Here is an 18,284-nt window from a genome sequence, read left to right on the forward strand (position 1 = left end):
CTCTACATGTCCTCCTTGGTGCTCTGCATGTGTTCAGGCATCCTTCTGGTCTATACTTCAGAGGCATAAAGCCTGATCCTACAAGGGTAATCTAAGTTCAGCCACTGATGCTTGTCTTTTTTGTGGATCCTTTTATCCCATCGCGTTCTTCTGGCCCCTGAAAAGTGGAGTGCAAATTTAATCACTGCCATGAGAATAAATATTCTAGAGGAGGTGCAAGGAGCAAAGCTTCTTGAAAAACGTGGTCTGTGATGTCCTGGTTTCGGCTGGGATAGAGTTAATTTTCTTCCTAGTAGCTGGTATAGTGCTGTGCTTTGGATTTTAGTATGAGAATAATATTGATAACACACTGATGTTTTGGCTGTCGCTAAGCGGTGTTTACACTGGTCAAGGACTTTTTTCAGCTCCCCATGCTCTGCCAGGTGCACAAGAAGTTGGGAGGGGGCACAGCCAGGATAGTTGATCCAAACTGGCCAAAGGGCTATTCCATACCATATGACATCATGCCCAGTATATAAACTGGGGGAGTTGGCTGGGTGTAGTGATCACTGCTTGGGGACTGGCTGGGCGTCGGTCGGCGGGTGGTGAGCGGTTGTATCTTTTTTTTTTTTAATTTTTTTTCCTTTTTTTCCCTCCCTTGGGTTTTGTTCCTCTCTCTCTCTTGTTGTTTTCCTTCTCATTATAATTCATTATTATTATTACTATTATTTTGTTCCAATTATTAAACTGTTCTTATCTCAACCCACGAGTTTTCTTACTTTTGCTCTTCCGATTCTCTCCCCCATCCCACCGGGGGGGAGTGAGCGAGCGGCTGTGTGGTGCTTAGTTGCCGGCTGGGGCTAAACCACGACATGTGATTAAAGATCCCAATGTACAGTGGGTCACTTTTAGTTAGAGCAGCTTAGTGGCCAAATGGGAGCTGTAAGTTGCACCATCTCCATCCTTGGCTAATGCAAATGAAATCCTTTGGTGTCGGCATATCTCTAGCAGGTTGTTAGAGCCCTATGAACTGAAGCAAAAGAGTTAAAGAGAAACATTAAAGCATTTTGTCCCTTGTCTGAACCTGGCTCTGTCCTCCTCTTTCTTGTTATTTGGTATTTATTGCACTTTTATCATTATTATTTTATTTGTAATGCCACGTTTTGTGATGGGGCGCCAAGAATGTCAGCTCGATTTTTAGTCTTTTCAGAGCACATTCATTAAACCATGACAGGTGATTTTCCCTTCTGTTTGGGCTCTGCCCTTGTACTCCTCACCCTGGGAGCTGAGCGCATCTTTTTAATTCAGGGGATGGTCCAACAACTACTTCTCATACGCTTGCTTTCACATCCTCTGCTTCAGGGGGAGCATGTGCATCAAGGTGTCTGCTGTCTTTTAGAATAATTTTTAATATACACTGATTATGGTGGAGGCAGATGACCTGCTCTGGGAGTGGTAATCCAGAGTTTGTGATGGTCCCTAGCTCCTGAGGGAATTCATTTCTGGTGTTGGCTGGGAAGCCCAGACAGGCTTCTCCCCTAACTTTGCACCTGCCAAAGGGAAAAAGTTGCTCATCATCGATCATGGTGCAAAAAGTTTTGTTTTTGCAAGGGAGGTATTTGTGATGTGGCCTGTGCATTTGTCCCTTTTGCAGAAGCAACATGCCTAGGAGTCAGAAACAAAGAGGTGATGTAGCACAGAGCTTGCAGTATCAGCTAGCCAGGGCTCAGTAATACAGGGTATAACAGGTACTTTGTTGAGGGCATTTATGATGTCATGTACAGTTCAGTAGTAGATTTTGCATTAATCTTTATCAGTTTTGTTTTGTGTCTTGCTGTCTGTCTCCAGCACTGGTTCTGCACAGAGGATACAGCACTAGACATCTGTCATGGCTGATTTTGCTTGGAGGAACAAGGTAGTCGGGTAGACTTTGGCAGTAGGTTTTGAAAGTTGCTCCTGTTTGCCCCAAATATAGTCACAGTGAATGCCATGGGAATTTTCTTGTTGGTTTCAGAAGAAGCTGAGCTCACCCTTGCTGTCCTTTGGAGCTGAGTTAGACACATCCTGATCTCTCTGAAGAACTTGCTTCTCAAACTCACTGACACGGTATGTGTGAAATGTTCATGGTGTGGCTCACCCACGTGATTTTTGCGTTTCTTGGTGCCACACATGATGTAGCTTCATAGTGTCACAGCTCCTGGGCTTTACTCCTGTTTCTCCATTAAATGGAAAGGCCTGGATTACTTTTTTTTAAACTGGGCAGAGTAACAAGGTGGTCACCTTCAATTTTTTGTGCTTGTGCAGTGTGACTGACCGTTCCTCAAAATACTTCTTGTCACCAGCCAGGCTTAATACAAGCTAAGCTGCACAAATAGCTCTAGGACAGCATTCAGACCAGAGGGGTCAGGTCTGAGCTTGGGCAGATGGCTGGCTCTGTAACTCATTGATGTTTTGAAAAAGCAAGGCTGTTGTGTAGGTCCAAGTTCATTTAATGGCCATGTATCAACATCAAAATTTGCACCTTCTTCTCATCTATTTCAACTTTCAATGTCAAGGCCAGGAACTGAGTGATCTTCTCCTCTTGCCCACGGCAGTGAATACCCAAAGTGTCAGAGCTCTGCCTATGGATTTTATTCCTCTTGTGGAGGAGAGTGTCAGTGTACAGGATCCAGGATCCATGGTTCAGACATGCTTTCAAGATAGCATCAGCACAGCCTGAACTGGTTTGTACCATTATGTTTTGTATCAAACCATTGAGTTATTAATGTATTGGGATTTCTGCCTCTTTCCTTGCAGTCAACAAATACGTGGTCCGAGTTTTTACTGGTGAAGTTAGCGGCAGTGGAACAGATGCGGATGTCTTCATTAATATCTTTGGTGAGAAAGGAGACACAGGTATTCAAATGCAAATCACTTCCTAAAATATTTCTTCCTGCTCTGCAGGCCTGCGATCTGAACAACACACAGCAGCAACCTGGCAAATGCAGAATAATTTGGCTGAGTGAAAGGCACAACAAATGGTGGTGTTAGCTCTGGGGTTTCTCACATCCACAGCTCCTGGAAGCTGCGTCTGCAGAGCAGCAGTCGTAACTGGGGCTGTGAGCATGACTGAAGTTACCTACCACCAAAAAACCCAAACCCTGGGAAAATGCAGCATAAACCACCAGCATAAACCAGTGCAGTAAGTGCCAGTCTGCTGAGGGATCCAACACCAACGTGTATTTACAGTGCATGCAGTGAGAGCTGCATGTCCCATCTTTCTGTGGCCCTGGATGGATAATGCTGTCCTTTCAGTGTGGCACAGGTTGTGCCTGAGCCTGCCTGGCCATTTACAAAGATAATCTAACCAAGGTTTATATTAGCTGGCTTTAAATTAATGGTGGTAGCTTTTTTAAAATGTAGATTGTACTACAACAGTGGCCTAGGAACTTGAATTTAATTTTTAAAAAATATTTTTAACTGAATAATACTAAAAGATGTGCCCAGACCAAACTCTCTGGGTCACGCCATGGAGAATAGTGGGCAGAAATTCCTGGAGACCCAGCTAGCAAATATTATCTCTCTCTTCTATACTGCACCTACCCTGTCAAATTCAAGAAAAAATGACATGATGTCTGCCAAGTGTCCTTGAACAGATTATGAAGCCTACTGGATAGGTCTCATCCTTGATTAATTCTCCAGACTTTTACAAGGGGATTCATCTGATCTCACTGGAGACATCTGAAAGTGGGAGTCTAAATCTAAGTTGATTGTCCAGGCACTCTGTCATACCTACACAGAGGAATAACACCCCTAGAAAATGATTCATCTCCTTCTAAGGTAAGCGGGATGAATTGCCCTCTGACACCTTTCCCTGCACTGGTGCCTTGGGCGGGTTCAACTTGCAGCATTGCTCGCACAGGAACAGCGTTGGTTGCAGCTGGGGTCAGTGCTTTAATACTCTTCATAAGGGCAAGCTCCTGTGAGATCAGGAAAAGCCAATACCCCTGGTTGGGTCCTAATTGGAAAATAAATCCTTCCTGTGTGATGCAGCAAAGAATCCTATGTCCTGAAATGTCAAAATCTGCAGCTTGTGACCGAAGTCTTTCTTAAACAGTTTGGAGATTTTTAAAGACATTAAAAATAAAAGGGAAATGTGATGGTATGAAAAAAAGATGCAAGAGCCATCTGGATATATATTTCTGAAAACTCAGAGCTGTAAGCAACTGTGACATTAGAGTGAAAATCCTGGTCTTTTGTGTGCTCAAGAAAAGGTACCTTTTTTATTAGAATATAATGTCCTCTGCCTTTACCTTTAATCCTGGTTGCAGAGAGCTGGTACCCGGAGAATATTTGATTCAGTCAGTGGTGACATTCCTAAATATTTCCTCACTTACAAACATGCATGTGCCAGTAACCCTTTCCTCATTGGTTCTTCTATATTTATTTTTTCTCAGGTGTGAGGAAACTGGACAATGACAAAGACAACTTCGAAAAGGGAGCAGAGGACAAGTTCACACTCGATGCTCCGAATTTGGGAAGGTTAAGGAAAATTAATATAGGTCATAATAACAAGGGTGGCTCTGCTGGCTGGTTCCTCGCAAAGGTTAGTTGCTCCTGAGATGTTTAACATAAGCATGTTGTGAGATCAAAATGTCTCACTTTTTACCCTCTTGGTGGTTTGATGCCAAGAAATGCAAGGATGTTTGCTGGCGATACAGGATCCTGGTTACTGAGAAAGGCACAAATCAAGTTTTCACCTTTCTAGAAGTATCGTCTCCAGCACTTGCTTTTTCTGCAGAGCAAAGGGGGGCTGATGAAGTGCTGGCAGGAGCCTGCTACATGCCAGTGTGGTGCATCTAAATCAGCTGCAGCAGATTCAAATTGGGCAGTTAGAAGATGGGCAGTTAGAACACTCTGGGTTTAGGTAAATTGTCGAGCATCTCAGGTGACTTTGGGGCAGTGAGAAAATCCAGTTGTGAAGACTTGAATTTGCCTGCTCTAATAATACTTCTTCTCTCAGTCACTGCAGTTTCTTTGACAGATGAAAGGGAATTCTCCAGGCTGGGTCCTCCAAGTCCCCCCACCCCCCCTCTGTTGACTTAGCTCATTACCAAGATGGTAAAGATTTCAGAGTCTAAGAAATATCTGTTGAGTCTGTTCACACTGCAAATTTGCAAAGACTTATAGCTTGGCCAAATTTAAGTGATTTATCATTGACACAGCAAAAAAGATATACCTGCCACAAAGATCCTTTTCTTCCACTCCCACTTTCCTTCTCATTTTAGTCTCCTGCTCTAAGGCGTGAAGGTATTGCAGCTTTTGGTGAAATGGTTGAAGGAATATCTTAAAAGGAGAAATCTATGACTCTTTCCTCTAATCTCATTTTCTTTCCTCTGCTGGTGTAGTTTAACACAGCTGGCTTTAATCCACTGAAGATCTGACCCCAAATTTGTAAATCATAGGTAACAGGGTGGTTTGATGTATTACAAATGCAAATATTAGCACATGCTTTTCCACCGTCACCATACGCTGCACTAAAAGTTATGTTGGTTGTCCATGAAAAATGCAGAAGATAAAAATCAGAGCTGTTTTGCTCCCTGTAATAAATAGAGGGAAAAAACCCACAGAAAAAGAACCTCATTCTCACGTTACAGATGAAGTCTGCATGACATAATTTTTGATGTTGGTTAGGTTGCTCAAGTCCCAAAGCCTGAAGCAGTGACTCGTTGCAGCCAATACATTACTCCTATGTTCTGCCACAGGAACCGCCGAGATATTTGTCATTAAGTAAAAGGCAACTTTAGCCTTACGACTTCAACTGGAAGCTTGGAGGAATGAGCTAAAACATAGCCCAGTTACCTTCTACTGTCAGTAGGTGCTTTTCTCTAATTTGCTCCGATATCTGGGGACTCTAGTGTTGTCACTCCTGGATGAACTTGCTAAGCATAATTAAAAGTTCTTCTCGTGTTTCCTTGGTTTTCAGAGTGGCTTACACTCAGAGCTGGTTTTCTACCTCTAAATATATGAATAAAGATATTAACAGGAACCCAAAGAGGATCAGCAGGTAGAGGGGAATCTGAGTGTTGCTATTTCTCCTGAACCTCATATATTTTAGTCTCTAACACTCTAGTACAGCACTGCTCTCTCATGCTGACCATCCCAGCCCTGGCAGACACTGCCGTCCATGTCTACGAAGGTACAATGAGAATCAGTAATGCTACAGGCAACAGCACAGTGTGGGATGAGTGACAGGAGGGGAAGCTCTGTTTCCCAAAGAATGGTTTCACAAATCTGTCAGAAAGGACAGATTTCAGATTCTCCCTGTTTGCTGTGAAGGCAAAGAAAAGTGACAATGACTTTCTATCCCTAATAGTGAATTTTCTTTCTCTGAGATATAAGCCATGCAGGCGAGTAGAGATTTTGATTTCTTATTTTCTGGCTGAAAATCTTCAGTACTCTTCACTGCTTATTTAAAATACTGCAATAACTCTATGGCAAGCTTCAGGAACCCAGAAGAAGATGCTGGTAAGAAATGCCTCAGCAGAAGGTGCAAGAAACTTCAAGTGGGTAACATTGGCTTAAAGGTGAAGATTGTTCCCTGGCTTGTGTCAGTAGAATATGTCTCTAGAGTAGGGCCAAGAGCCAAATCATTCCAAATTAGAAACTTCCTACCACAGGGTTTCATGGCTGTCTTTGCAATGGTTCCATCCTGGAGTAACTGAGTAGGGTTAACACGATATTACTAGGTCACACAAGCTGATCCGACAGTCTTGATTTGTCCTAAAATTCCTTGGTATTATTTCATAACAAGGCTCTAAAACTGAGCGAGAAAGAAGACAGCCTGTTCCCAAAGCAGAACAAAGAGCTGCCATTCAGCTGATGGAGAAGAGTAGCCAGCAAACGGGCTCTGGAGAGAAGGAAGACAGGCCAGCCAGCTGGTCTTGCTAGCAGAGACATCTGGTCTCGTACACTGCGAGAGATGCAGATTGAGTTCATGGGATAAAAAAAGAAAAGAAAAAAGCCTGGTTTATACTCACTGATTGTCTGAAATTCTATCAGTACTAATTAGGGAGCAGAGAGGGATCTGCTTGAGTATTGAATATATGAAATATCAGGTGAGAGTGTGTACATTAAGCTTCTGCTCTTCTGTCACCCCCTCATGTAACACCTTTGCTTTTTCCATGTGTATTTTGCAAAGTGCTGTTTCTTTTCTCTTAGGTGATCATTGAAGACATTGGCAATAAATGTGTGTACCAATTCCCAGTTGGATGCTGGTTTGCTTTAGATGAAGATGATGGAAAAAATCCAGAGTGACATACTTGTTGGGGGCACTGAAGCCACAGGTAAAGTCATGGGCTGAATCCACGGTGGGAAATGCGAAGATACAAAGGCCTAATTAATACCACTAGCCATGTTTTCTTTAGAAGATTGAATGCCTTGCGCTCAGGGTGACCTGTAGTGGACCATCTGCTGGTGACAGGCAGTTTTGTGAGAGGGTCCCTGAACTACCATCCCCTTTCCCACCTCCACATCTCACTGGTGAAGCTGCATGGGACCTACATGCTGATTTATCACCTGATGCACCTAGATAAGAGGCTGATGGGCAAAGGATGAAAGATCTGGCTTGTACTTCAGAAAGTTGCTCACCAGCCTTCAGAAAGTGGATTAATATTTGCAGTCACCAACGTGCCACATACTAGTGCATATCGGACTTCAGGTTCTTGGCTGGGGAACTGTGCATCCTTTTACAAAACAAGAAAGGCAGTGCCGAGCCCTAAAACTGGCTTTTTGATTATCCAACATGGTTAGAGCAGAGACAACCAAAAGTTATGTCTCTGTTAAAAGAAACCTGGATGTAAAGTCAATAAAACAAATTACAACACAGAAGATGATTTGGATAGTGTTCTGCCTGTGTTTATTCATTAGCATAAAGGTAAACACTTTGACTATGCACATAACAGCTGTTCTTTACTTTATTGCATGGTTTTCAACATCTGCAGTCCTCATACTCCTCCCTGCATGTGTGCAGGTGAAGTGGTCTGGGTACAGAGTCCTGACTGCAGGATGCATGTTGGGAAAAATTAAGGGAAGACAGGGGAAAAAAAATCTTAAAAAAAGCAATTCATTTACTAAAAGTTTGTCTTATTCTTTTACTATTCATGACTGCATTTTTTCCTGCTTTCATGAGTTTTATTGAAGATATTCCATATGCACAGTGAAACATGCCTGAATACAATTTTAAATGAAAACTTTAAAGAGAGGATTGTTTGTAGGAGAGTGAGTTCTGAAGTTTCTACTTCATCCAAAGTCCCTATTGAAATTTCTGGGTGGTTTAAGCAAAGGAAGAACTTAGCTTGGACCTCAACTATTTTATACATGCTCCCTAAAACACTGTTATAGTTACAGAGGTGTCTTCTTATTTGATGCCATGACACAGCCCCAAGATATGCCTGTCAATGAGCCTACTGAGAAGTAAGACTTGTAGGAAGAAGTGTTATCTTTCTTAGACCAACATTTAGAGCTAGAAAAAAACAAGTAAACTTTTATGCATATAGACTTATTTTCCGAAATATTTTTCTGTCTTCCAGCTGGGCTAATACCTCTCCCAAGCCTTGCTTTGCGGACATCTTTAGGCTCTCAGAGTGGCAGTGAGGGTCCTTCTGGCTTCAGCAGCATCAGAGGCTGCTGACCCCATGTTTTCAGAGTTTTGTGATGCTGCAGATCTTGCCACCACTGTTTAAAGCAATACCCCTCCACCCTCTAAGTGTCCTCTGTTGTGTCTGGTGCTTGGTACCTCTCAAAATCAAGCAACTTAGTTGCCAATTCAATCTTTTGCCTTTCTTCACCTAATCATCACCACATGGTGATAAAAAGCTCATACCTTTTTTGAGTGAATTTGTTGCCACAAACCTTGGACAGTCTGAAGGTAGCTGTGAGTATGTGTGGAACAAAAACAAATGAAGCATTGCACTGTGTGTAAGTCGAAAGCTAAAAAGACGAGTGGGAAACCAGTAGAGCCCAACATAAATCCAACCAAAAATTATTACTCTCAGCCTTTTTTCCTCCCTTCTTTTCTTTCTAACCAAATTCCTGATTCCTCCAGGTATTGTGTACAACGTTGCTGTAGTGACAGGAGATATCAGAGGAGCTGGCACAAACTCCAAGATCCACGTAATCCTCCACGGCTCCAAAGGCTTAAAGAACAGTGGGAAGATTTTCTTGGAAGGAGGTGAATTTGAGCGTGCCAGGACAGATCTCTTTAACATGGAGATAGCTGTTCTTCTCAGCCCTCTCAGCAGAGTCACCATTGGGCATGATAATTGCGGCATCAGTTCTGTCTGGTTTTGTGAGAAGGTAGGACTAAGTTGTTTGTCTGTAGGCAGCTGTCAGACTGTTTCCTATTCATAACCTGACCCCAACAACCAAATACGGTTTTAAAAAAATAATAATCTGCTTTTATTTGGATGACAATATCCCCGGTTTAACAAGTCAATATTATACATAATGCATGGTAGTAGCTGATTGCCTCAAAGGCACATTAGATGCATAAGTCAGTCACTCACTAATTGGGTTGATTGCCCCTTTGCAGTCACAAAGATAAAGATTATTGTTTGCCCAGCACCAAAAGCACCTTCAGATGTTCGCCCAAGGGGCCAGACAGAAATGCAGTCTTGGAATGTGCTGAGCATTTCAAAGTTATCATCTATACTCAGACTTCCCTGAAGTTTTTAGATGCTGCTTTGGAACTCAGAAAAAAAAGTGGCTGACCACAGCTGTTACTGGGAGGTAGCGGAGCAATATGTGACGTGAGATTGTATACAAGATCAGCAGGAGCTAATGGGAGGGTGGAGAGGGAGGCAGCTGCCTACCCTGAAGCTGGGAGGAAATGCAGTTTTCCTGGAAAGCAAAATCAGCTTAGGATGTGTTTGAAGGCTTTTTGTATCTTGTGTTTCCTGCAAAACCCTAATGTGCACTGGTATGGTGCAGGGCATGTGCTGCACGCTGACACAACGCTGACTCCTGCAGCCACACTGCCTGTTCCCGTTCCCTTCCCCTCCTGGTGTTTTACCTCTTCTTGGTTGACCCATTTTGATGTACTTCTGGAAAAGTGGGAATAACAGGACAGATGGGTCCTAGCTATACTCCAAATTGGGAATCATGCAACCAGTCCAGTTCATGTTGGTCCAGAAAACCTGATTTTGAGAGCAGGACCAAGATCTCCAGCTCTGTCTTTGCTCCAGTTACTTAAGTTTCCAGTATCAAGGTCCTGTGGGCTGCCAGTAGCAGAATATTCAAACTCACCTTCCCAGTCTCTTTTCCTAGGTGGTGGTTTACTGCCCATTCACTGGTATTGAGCAAACCTTCCCATGTGGGAAATGGCTGGATGAAGATGAAGGAGATGATCTTGTCACGGAAATCGGGAATCAAACTCCTTAACACCAATGTAGTATTAAGAAGCAAGCATTCTTTATTACGGCGCCGGATGCATGGGGGATCGTTCCACCTAGCGTGCATACCACAGGTTACATCAACCAAAGCTTATATTGTCCGATTACATACATATGCATCAAATTTCCCGGAATGATCATGCATATTCATTCTGTTTCCCAGAACTAATTATCATATTTGCATGGTCATTACGCATGCGTCCTTGAACTCCGAGGGGCTTCCGTGGGGGTCTCTGGTGGTCCTTGGTGGTCGTACAGGTGTGTCCTTTAGTTGACCCCTTCTTCTGAACATGCGCAATCCCACCTTGCTTATGTAACTTGCTTCCCTTCTTCATGGTGCATGGTCCCTAACAATGATTTGGCACCCTTAACACAAACCAATTATTCTAACTACCCTCGACTCGTTGTCAAGATGGGCTGGGGCTGTACTGGGAACATAGCAGCATGTCCATACTACTCCTCATCCAATTGTCTTTGGGCATAGTAGCCATAGCCATAGCCATAGATGTACAAACACAACATTAAAGTATTGTCTACCCCGCTCCTATCTCTATGTTGCTTAGTTACAAAAGAACGAACTAATAATTTTGGTTACATCTGGTTACATTTCCCCCCTTTGGAAGTTTTGAAATAATCATCTTTTCAATACTTCCACTCTTAATCTTTCATATCTCAACATAAGCAGGTGGCTTCTCTCCTGCCATTGGTGTATGATGCTTCATTACTGATTTTAAAATTGATACAGAATTCCTAGACATTGTCTGTGTCAACATTTTCTTTAAACATTGATAAACCAAACAAATCACCAAAACAACTGTAATCAAAATGATTAGTGTCTGTAACAACTCAGTTATCCATCTTTTAAGAGGAAATCCAAAATGTCCCAAAATTTGGCCTAACCAATTTGTTTGCATTTCACTCCTTAAACCTTGAGTCTGCTGTGCCACCCTCTTCATATCATCTATTTGTTCATTCGAAGCAGCTGTAACATTTGGGATGTGCACACAGCAATCTTGATTTGTGTAGATCCACAACCATCGCTTCAATTCCCCCATGTGTTTCTCTCTGTTTTTCCTCTACTATTTTATCATTATTTGTGGGGTAACTATGACTTGTCGGGTGGATGTTACCCACCATCCATCCTCATTTTCTACTGCTTTCAACTGTTCTGCCAATAATCTATCCAATTTACCATAATTTGGTTTCAGGGTTGGAAGTTTTACCTGTTTTACTGGTACCAGGGCAAGGATGCTTTGCTCGGCTTCCTCTCTAGCAGTTTTATCAGCCAATCGGTTGCCCACATTTACCATGGTTTGTCCAAATTGATGTGCTTTACAATGCATTACCACTACTTCCTTGGGCTGCTGGATGTCCTGGAGGAGTTGGAGAATTTCTTCCTTGTATTTAATGGGTGATCCTTGAGCTGACAACAGTCCTCTTTCCTTCCAGATAGCTCCATGTGTGTGAATCTGCTTTCTGTGCTGGTGTATTCACAGGGAGAGCTTCAGCTTTCATCACTTGTGTGGTGGTAACCACTGCATACCCCGCCATTCATTTTCCATCTCGGACAAAGATGCTTCCATCCATAAACAGCTCCAAATCAGGATTAGGCAATGGTTCGTCCTTCAGGTCCTGTCTGCTAGAATATACCTGTTCAGTAGTTTGCAAACAATCATGGTGTAAAGACTCACCCATTTCTGAGCTCAAAAACATTGCTGGGTTCACTGCTGTTGTAGTTTTAAGTTCCACATCATCTTGTTCCAAGAGAGTGACCCGGTATTTGAGCATGCGGCTCGGGGACAGCCAATGCCCCCCTTTTTGCTCCAAGACAGAAATGACCATATGTGGGACATAAACCATAATTTTCTGCCCCATGGTTAATTTCCTTGCTTCTTGGATTAAGAGTACAGTTGCTGCCACAGCTCGCAAACATCCAGGCCATCCCTTGCTGACATTATCCAATTGCTTAGAAAAATACCCAATGGCCCGTTTCCAAGTTCCTAATTTTTGAGTCAACACACCCAAAGCAAGATGTTATTGCTCATATACAAACAATTCAAAAGGCTTTGCTAAATCTGGGAGTCCTAACGCAGGTGCAGACATCAGAGCCTTCTTCAGATTTTTAAAAGCTGTCCGACACTCAGGTGTTCACAACAGGTGATTCTCCTGGGATCCTCTCAAAGCTGCATAATTGAGGATTCACAGTCGACACCACCCGACCATACCCAAAAATGTCCGCAATTCCCATATTGTTCTGGGTTCTGCAATTTGACAAATTGCTTCCTCTCTGCCTGCTCCCAATCTTCTTTGTCCTTGTGAAATTTCAAAGCCTAAATATATCACAGTCTCTTTCCCAATCTGGGCCTTGCTTTTTGATACTCGGTATCCTGCTTGTCCCAAAAAATTCAACAAGCTGATGGTCACTTGTAAACAGTCTTCCTGAGTCTCTGCTGCTATCAAAATGTCATCTACATACTGCAATATTATTCCTTCTGAATTTTCTTTTTTCCACACTTCCAATTCCTTTGCCAACTGATTACCAAATACTGTAGGACTATTTTTGAACCCTTGAGGTAGCACCGTCCAGGTGAGTTGTGTCTTGCATCCAGTGGTGGGGCTTTCCCATTCAAAGGCAAATATTGCCTGGCTATCTTTGTCTAGAGGTATGCAGAAGAAAGCATCCTTGAGATCAAGTGCAGTAAACCACTTCTGTTTTTCTTTTAAGGATGTCAGCAAGGTATATGGGTTAGCTACTACTGGGTGAATGTCTTGAACAATCATCTGATTCACGGCTCTTAAATCTTGAACTAACCTATATTCCTTGCCATTCTGCTTTTTTCACTGGCAATATCGGGGTGTTACATTCTGATTCACACTCTAGCAATAATCCATAATTCAAAAATTTCGTTATTAATTCTTCCAACCCCTTTCTAGCTTCCCACTTAATAGGATACTGGTTTTGTCTTACCAGTTTACTTTCAGATTTTAGAACAACTTTTACTGGTTCCGCCAATTTAGACCGACCTGGAATTCCACTAGCCCATACCAAGGGTGTTTCTGCATCCTCCACTTCTGCAGGAATTTCTTCCTTCGGTCTTGGTGTGTTCTGTAACATAAAAATTCTCGCTTCCACAGCTTTTGATTCGGGTATTAACAGCTGAGTCTCCCCATTTTTTAAAAAATTATTTTGTGCATTCAATGTACTCAATATATCTCTTCCTAACAAAGATGATGGACATTCTGGCATATACAAAAATTGATGTGTTCCCCATGGCTTTCCTAATTTAAATTTCAAAGGTTGTAGAAATGGCCGATTTTCCTTCCACCCTGTCACCCCAACAACACTTATGGTTTGTGACTAAACCCCCCTTTGCATATATTTAATACCAAATATGTTATCCCTGTATCAACTAAAAATTCTACTTCATCATTCCCCAGCTTTAATGTAACCAGGTGTTCAGCTGGGGTTGACTCCCCTGGTCTCCTTCAGTCCTCATCATTCAGAGTCATCAACTTAATTGCCTGTAGCGAAGGATCCAATTCCCTCACATTGGGACATTCTCTTTTCCAATGCCCCCTCTCCTTACAGACAGCACACTGATCTGCCAGCCGGGGAGGTCTAAACAGAGGTGCTGCTCCTCCTGGTGGTCCTCCTCTTCCCCTTCCCCTACCTATTCCTGCTTTCCCTCCTCCTCCTTTCCACATTTCAAACACCTTTTCCCAGTGCTACAGGCAGAGCAACATAATCTTAAACTCTTATTCCTTCCCTGTCTTTTTCCAAAGTGAATACCATAGAATCTTGCAGGATAATCCCACACTGTTTTTGCCACTTCGGATGATTTCTCAAAGCAAAAAATAAATACCTCATAAGGTATTTCATCCCATTTACCCTCCCACCTACAAAACAGCATTAAGTGCAAGATGGTATTATACCTCAGTGTACTGTTCTTTGGCCATTTTTCCCCGCTATCCAAAGTATACAATGGCCACCAATGACTACAATATTCAGTCAATTGTTTCTGAGTTAGTGGATCTCCTCCTAGATTTTTCCAATGCCTTAATATACAGCCTAGAGGGGATGTTCTCGGGATCCTCCCTTTCCAGTGACTGCTGACTTCCCATTATAAAATAATACAACAACACAAAAACATAGAGACTATATCTGAACACACAGCAAATTCGTAGCTCCAATATCCAGACCAAAATTCAAAAAACAATATGACAACACAAAACCATAAAAACTATATCCTAATGCACAACAAATCCGTAGTTCCAATATCCAGACCAAAATTCGAAGACCAATAGCCAGTTGGGGACTCTAACACCTTAAATGGGACTCGAACCCACAACCTTATAGGGGACTCTAACCCCTTTGGGGACCCTAACCCTGACCCTTTAGCCAGAGCTCCACAGGCTTTTGCCTAGCAGAGATTAGCTACCTTAGTTACCTTTTTTAGCCCAACCCTGTATAGCTTTCTCCGTGCCTTACAGGCAGGCAACCAACCCTTGTTACTGGTATACTCAGAAAGAATGCCTTATTACCTTGTTCCAGGGGATCTTGCTTAGAATTCTTCAGTCCGGGGATCGGAGGTTCTCCCCGAGAATCCCTCGGTGCCAGCTGGAGGTCCTGCGATCCCTCAGATCCGTCGAAATTCAGAAGCAGGGTCTCATCTGGGTCACCAAAACTGTCACTGAAATCGGGAATCAAACTCCTTAACACCAATGTAGCATTAAGAAGCAGGCATTTTTTATTACGGCACCAGATGCATGGGGGATCATTCCACCTAGTGTGCATACTGCAGGTTACATCAACCAAAGCTTATATTGTCCGATTACATACATATGCATCAAATTTCCTGGAATGATCATGCATATTAATTCTATTTCCCAGAACTAATTATCATATTTGCATGGTCATTACGCATGCGTTCTTGAGCTCCGAGGGGCTTAGAGCGGGAGCTGTACGAAACGGTCTCCCTGTGCCAGAGAAGACTGAAAAGTAGGTAGAAGTGCCCAGGAGCCTCCTGTGACCTGCCCCACGCAACAGCACCCTGAGCGTCACCCATGCAACATGACATGGGTAGACCCATGGTCAAGTAGAGGCTCAAGTGAATTGAGTCCTGCATGAGTTTCAGCTTTGAACATCCTGGTTTGGGGAGTTTAAAATGAAACTTTTAAAATATTTTGAAGAATTGCGCTCATTTTCTTAAGGGAAGAAATTGGACCTGGCAGCCTTCCTAGGTTTACTGGGCTTAGGGCTGCCTCAGCTGCCATCTCACCTTTGCAGACAAACCAGCCTAAGTTTTTATCACTACAGAAGCAAAGCTTTCCTGTTCCAGATGGAAACAAAACCTAAATATGATAAGACAAACCTGGGGGGAAACACTAAGAAAACCCAACCTCTTCCCACTAACCAAGTTTTTTACTCTTGGCCTTAGAGAAAAAAAACAGTTCTTAGTCCTCTCCAGCTGCCAAAAGTGCCTCCCGAGCCACGCAAGCACTGCATTTGAAGCCTCTTCTCTAGAGGGAGGCAATGGCACACGTTTGCTGGGAGGTGCTGCTCCGTGCTGTGCAGGGCAGCATGCTGGCATGTTCATCCATCCACACATGGCTCCAGCACCCAGCGTCGCTGGCTGGTTTTGCACCAAGCAAAATGGATCGCTGCCGTCTCGCCTGCGCCAGTGTGTATGTGTAAGCAGAATGTTTTAATTAGAATAATAGATACAGTTTAATCCGAATGCTTCGTGTGGGCTCCTGCTTAAACAGCAGTTCATTTAAATAAGCTTTATCTAAATGTTAGTCAGTGTTATAACCACATTGCACCTCTGACTCGGTCCATTTAACTAAAGCATCTGCAACCTTTAACCCTCTATTATCAGCTCTGATTGTTACTGACAAGCTAATTCCCCTGCTGCTGCAGTGCAGGAGATAGACAGAGAGCATTAGCCTTGAGAAATCTGTGACCTTTAGCTGCCAGATTATAGAAGCGTAAGACTTGGAGTTAGAAAAGACCTATTATGTTATCTTGCCTAGCTCCCTGTGCATACAGGACTGTCCCTTTCTGTAGAGCTGATCAAAGCTTGGTTCAACCTCACTTTGGGTATCCATGGTGAAATGGCTCCCTGCGCAGCGTTTGCAAGCTGTTCCCCCAGCAGATTGCAGCTCAACGTGTAGCTTGTATTTATTCTCAGTCTTTTTTTATTTCTCCCCCCTTATCTTGAATGTTATCCTGGAAACTGTTGTGTCAGGTCTAGCCCTCCCTGGTGTTTGTGCCCCAGGGAATATTTGCTCTGGCTCTAAGAATTTCCAAACTACCTGGATCCCTTGATGTGAAGGGATAGGAAACAGGGGAACATGCCCAGCGAGCCCTGGGAGGACGATGATGGGTATTTGGGGAAATGCCTGGTCTCCTCTGGCAGCTGCAGACCTAGCTCACCCACGTTTCTCCCTGTGTGGTTTCTCCCTGACAGCCCTCTATCAGCATTTAATTCTGGTACAAGTTCCCCTTTCTGCCTCCCTGCATGCATCACTCGTCTTCTCCTTTCCTTCAGCAAGAGGTCAGGGAGGCCAAACCAGACAGATGAGAGAAGTCTCTGGCGTCTGAATTTCCCTTGCTCTTTTGCCCTTTGCTCTTCTCCCCAGGGAGAGCAGGCTGCTATATCACATGCCATCTGCAAACTTGCTTTAGCTTCATTTCTACTCAGATAAAACTTGCTGGTGCTTTTCAGAAGGGAGTGGCCATCAACATTTTGCATATTATTAAAATAAGGGCAAAACTTTTTCTAAAAGAGAGTTCCTTCTTCCCCCTCATTTTTTGAGTAGCTGTCACCTCTTTTTTACAGTCAAATCCTTAGTAGATCAGTAAAAATCTAATTTATATGCATGTCATTGTATTTTTATATTCCATTCTGGGATCTGAAGGTCGAGCCATGCTCACGTGGGCTCAGGCATACCGAAAGGGTTAGCAATTCTTTCATTAGGATTTGTTAATAATTCAGCTGATGTTTGAGTCAGGAAGGAAACCTGTTCCCTCTCCTGTAGGTGCTGCAAGGCCTGCAGAAGTGAAACAAGTTATTATCAATAAAGAATGCAGATGAGGGGCTCTTTAGAGGAAATAACATCACCTTTATATGCGCAACCATCCTCTGGTATGAAAACCAATGTAAAGTTGCTGCAGGTGGACTGCTCTAACAGTTAAAATGTTGCATGAAGAGTTAAGAAATAAAAATTTTGTAGCTTTGCCACGATCTTTGGGCATGTCACTTAGAGTAACAGAAGTACTAACTGAAGTTGGGTGGGATTTAGGCATTTAAATAATTTAAAAACTTTTGAAAAATATCTTTACATTGCTCTGCGAATGTTTGCCCCACATGATGCAGCCTGGCTAGAGATACCTGAATGGGCTCCAAGCCAACCTGTCCTGCAAAAGGCATATCTGGGGTAATTGGTCGAGTTTCAGGAAGGCTCATTAGCTCAGGATGAAGTGATACATGGCTGTATCCATACTACTCCTTGTTCCAGACACAGACCATCTGGAGCAAGTTTTAGGAACTACCTGGAGCTGCATTGCACCGTACACAAGTAACTGGAGCCTCTTTCTCATTGACAAAAAGAAAGCTGAAAGTATTTCCCTGGCTTTAAAATGGTCTTTGAAGCTAGAGTTGTAGGTGTTGGAGAAGTATACTGAAACTACAGAGATGGAGCACATCCCTGGATTACCCTGTTAGTAATGTATGACATTGAAGAATATGGTTCACCTGGAAAGTGGTGATTTATGGTTTTTCTCATTTTATTTTAAATGGAAACACAGGATTATGTTTCCAGGCAATTTGATTCCTGTATGTCATGTAGCAGCTGATTATGTTTGTGCAGAAA

The 18,284-nt window shown here is 43.0% G+C and overlaps 1 protein-coding gene across 1 annotated transcript in view; it reads left to right on the plus strand.

The window, feature by feature from the left end:
• The window catches only part of LOXHD1 (lipoxygenase homology PLAT domains 1), a 175,055-nt gene that overhangs the window by 24,483 nt on the left and 132,288 nt on the right, over positions 1 to 18,284 (plus strand). Inside the window, 9 exon segments of the mRNA XM_072859639.1 lie at positions 2,776 to 2,874; positions 4,416 to 4,564; positions 7,180 to 7,260; positions 7,262 to 7,304; positions 9,065 to 9,315; positions 10,285 to 10,368; positions 15,028 to 15,033; positions 15,363 to 15,408; positions 15,985 to 16,100. Coding sequence (XP_072715740.1) covers positions 2,776 to 2,874; positions 4,416 to 4,564; positions 7,180 to 7,260; positions 7,262 to 7,304; positions 9,065 to 9,315; positions 10,285 to 10,368; positions 15,028 to 15,033; positions 15,363 to 15,408; positions 15,985 to 16,100 — 875 coding nt within the window.

The sequence above is a fragment of the Ciconia boyciana genome, chromosome 4 (genome assembly GCF_034638445.1).
Source record: "Ciconia boyciana chromosome 4, ASM3463844v1, whole genome shotgun sequence".
Lineage (NCBI taxonomy): Eukaryota > Metazoa > Chordata > Aves > Ciconiiformes > Ciconiidae > Ciconia > Ciconia boyciana.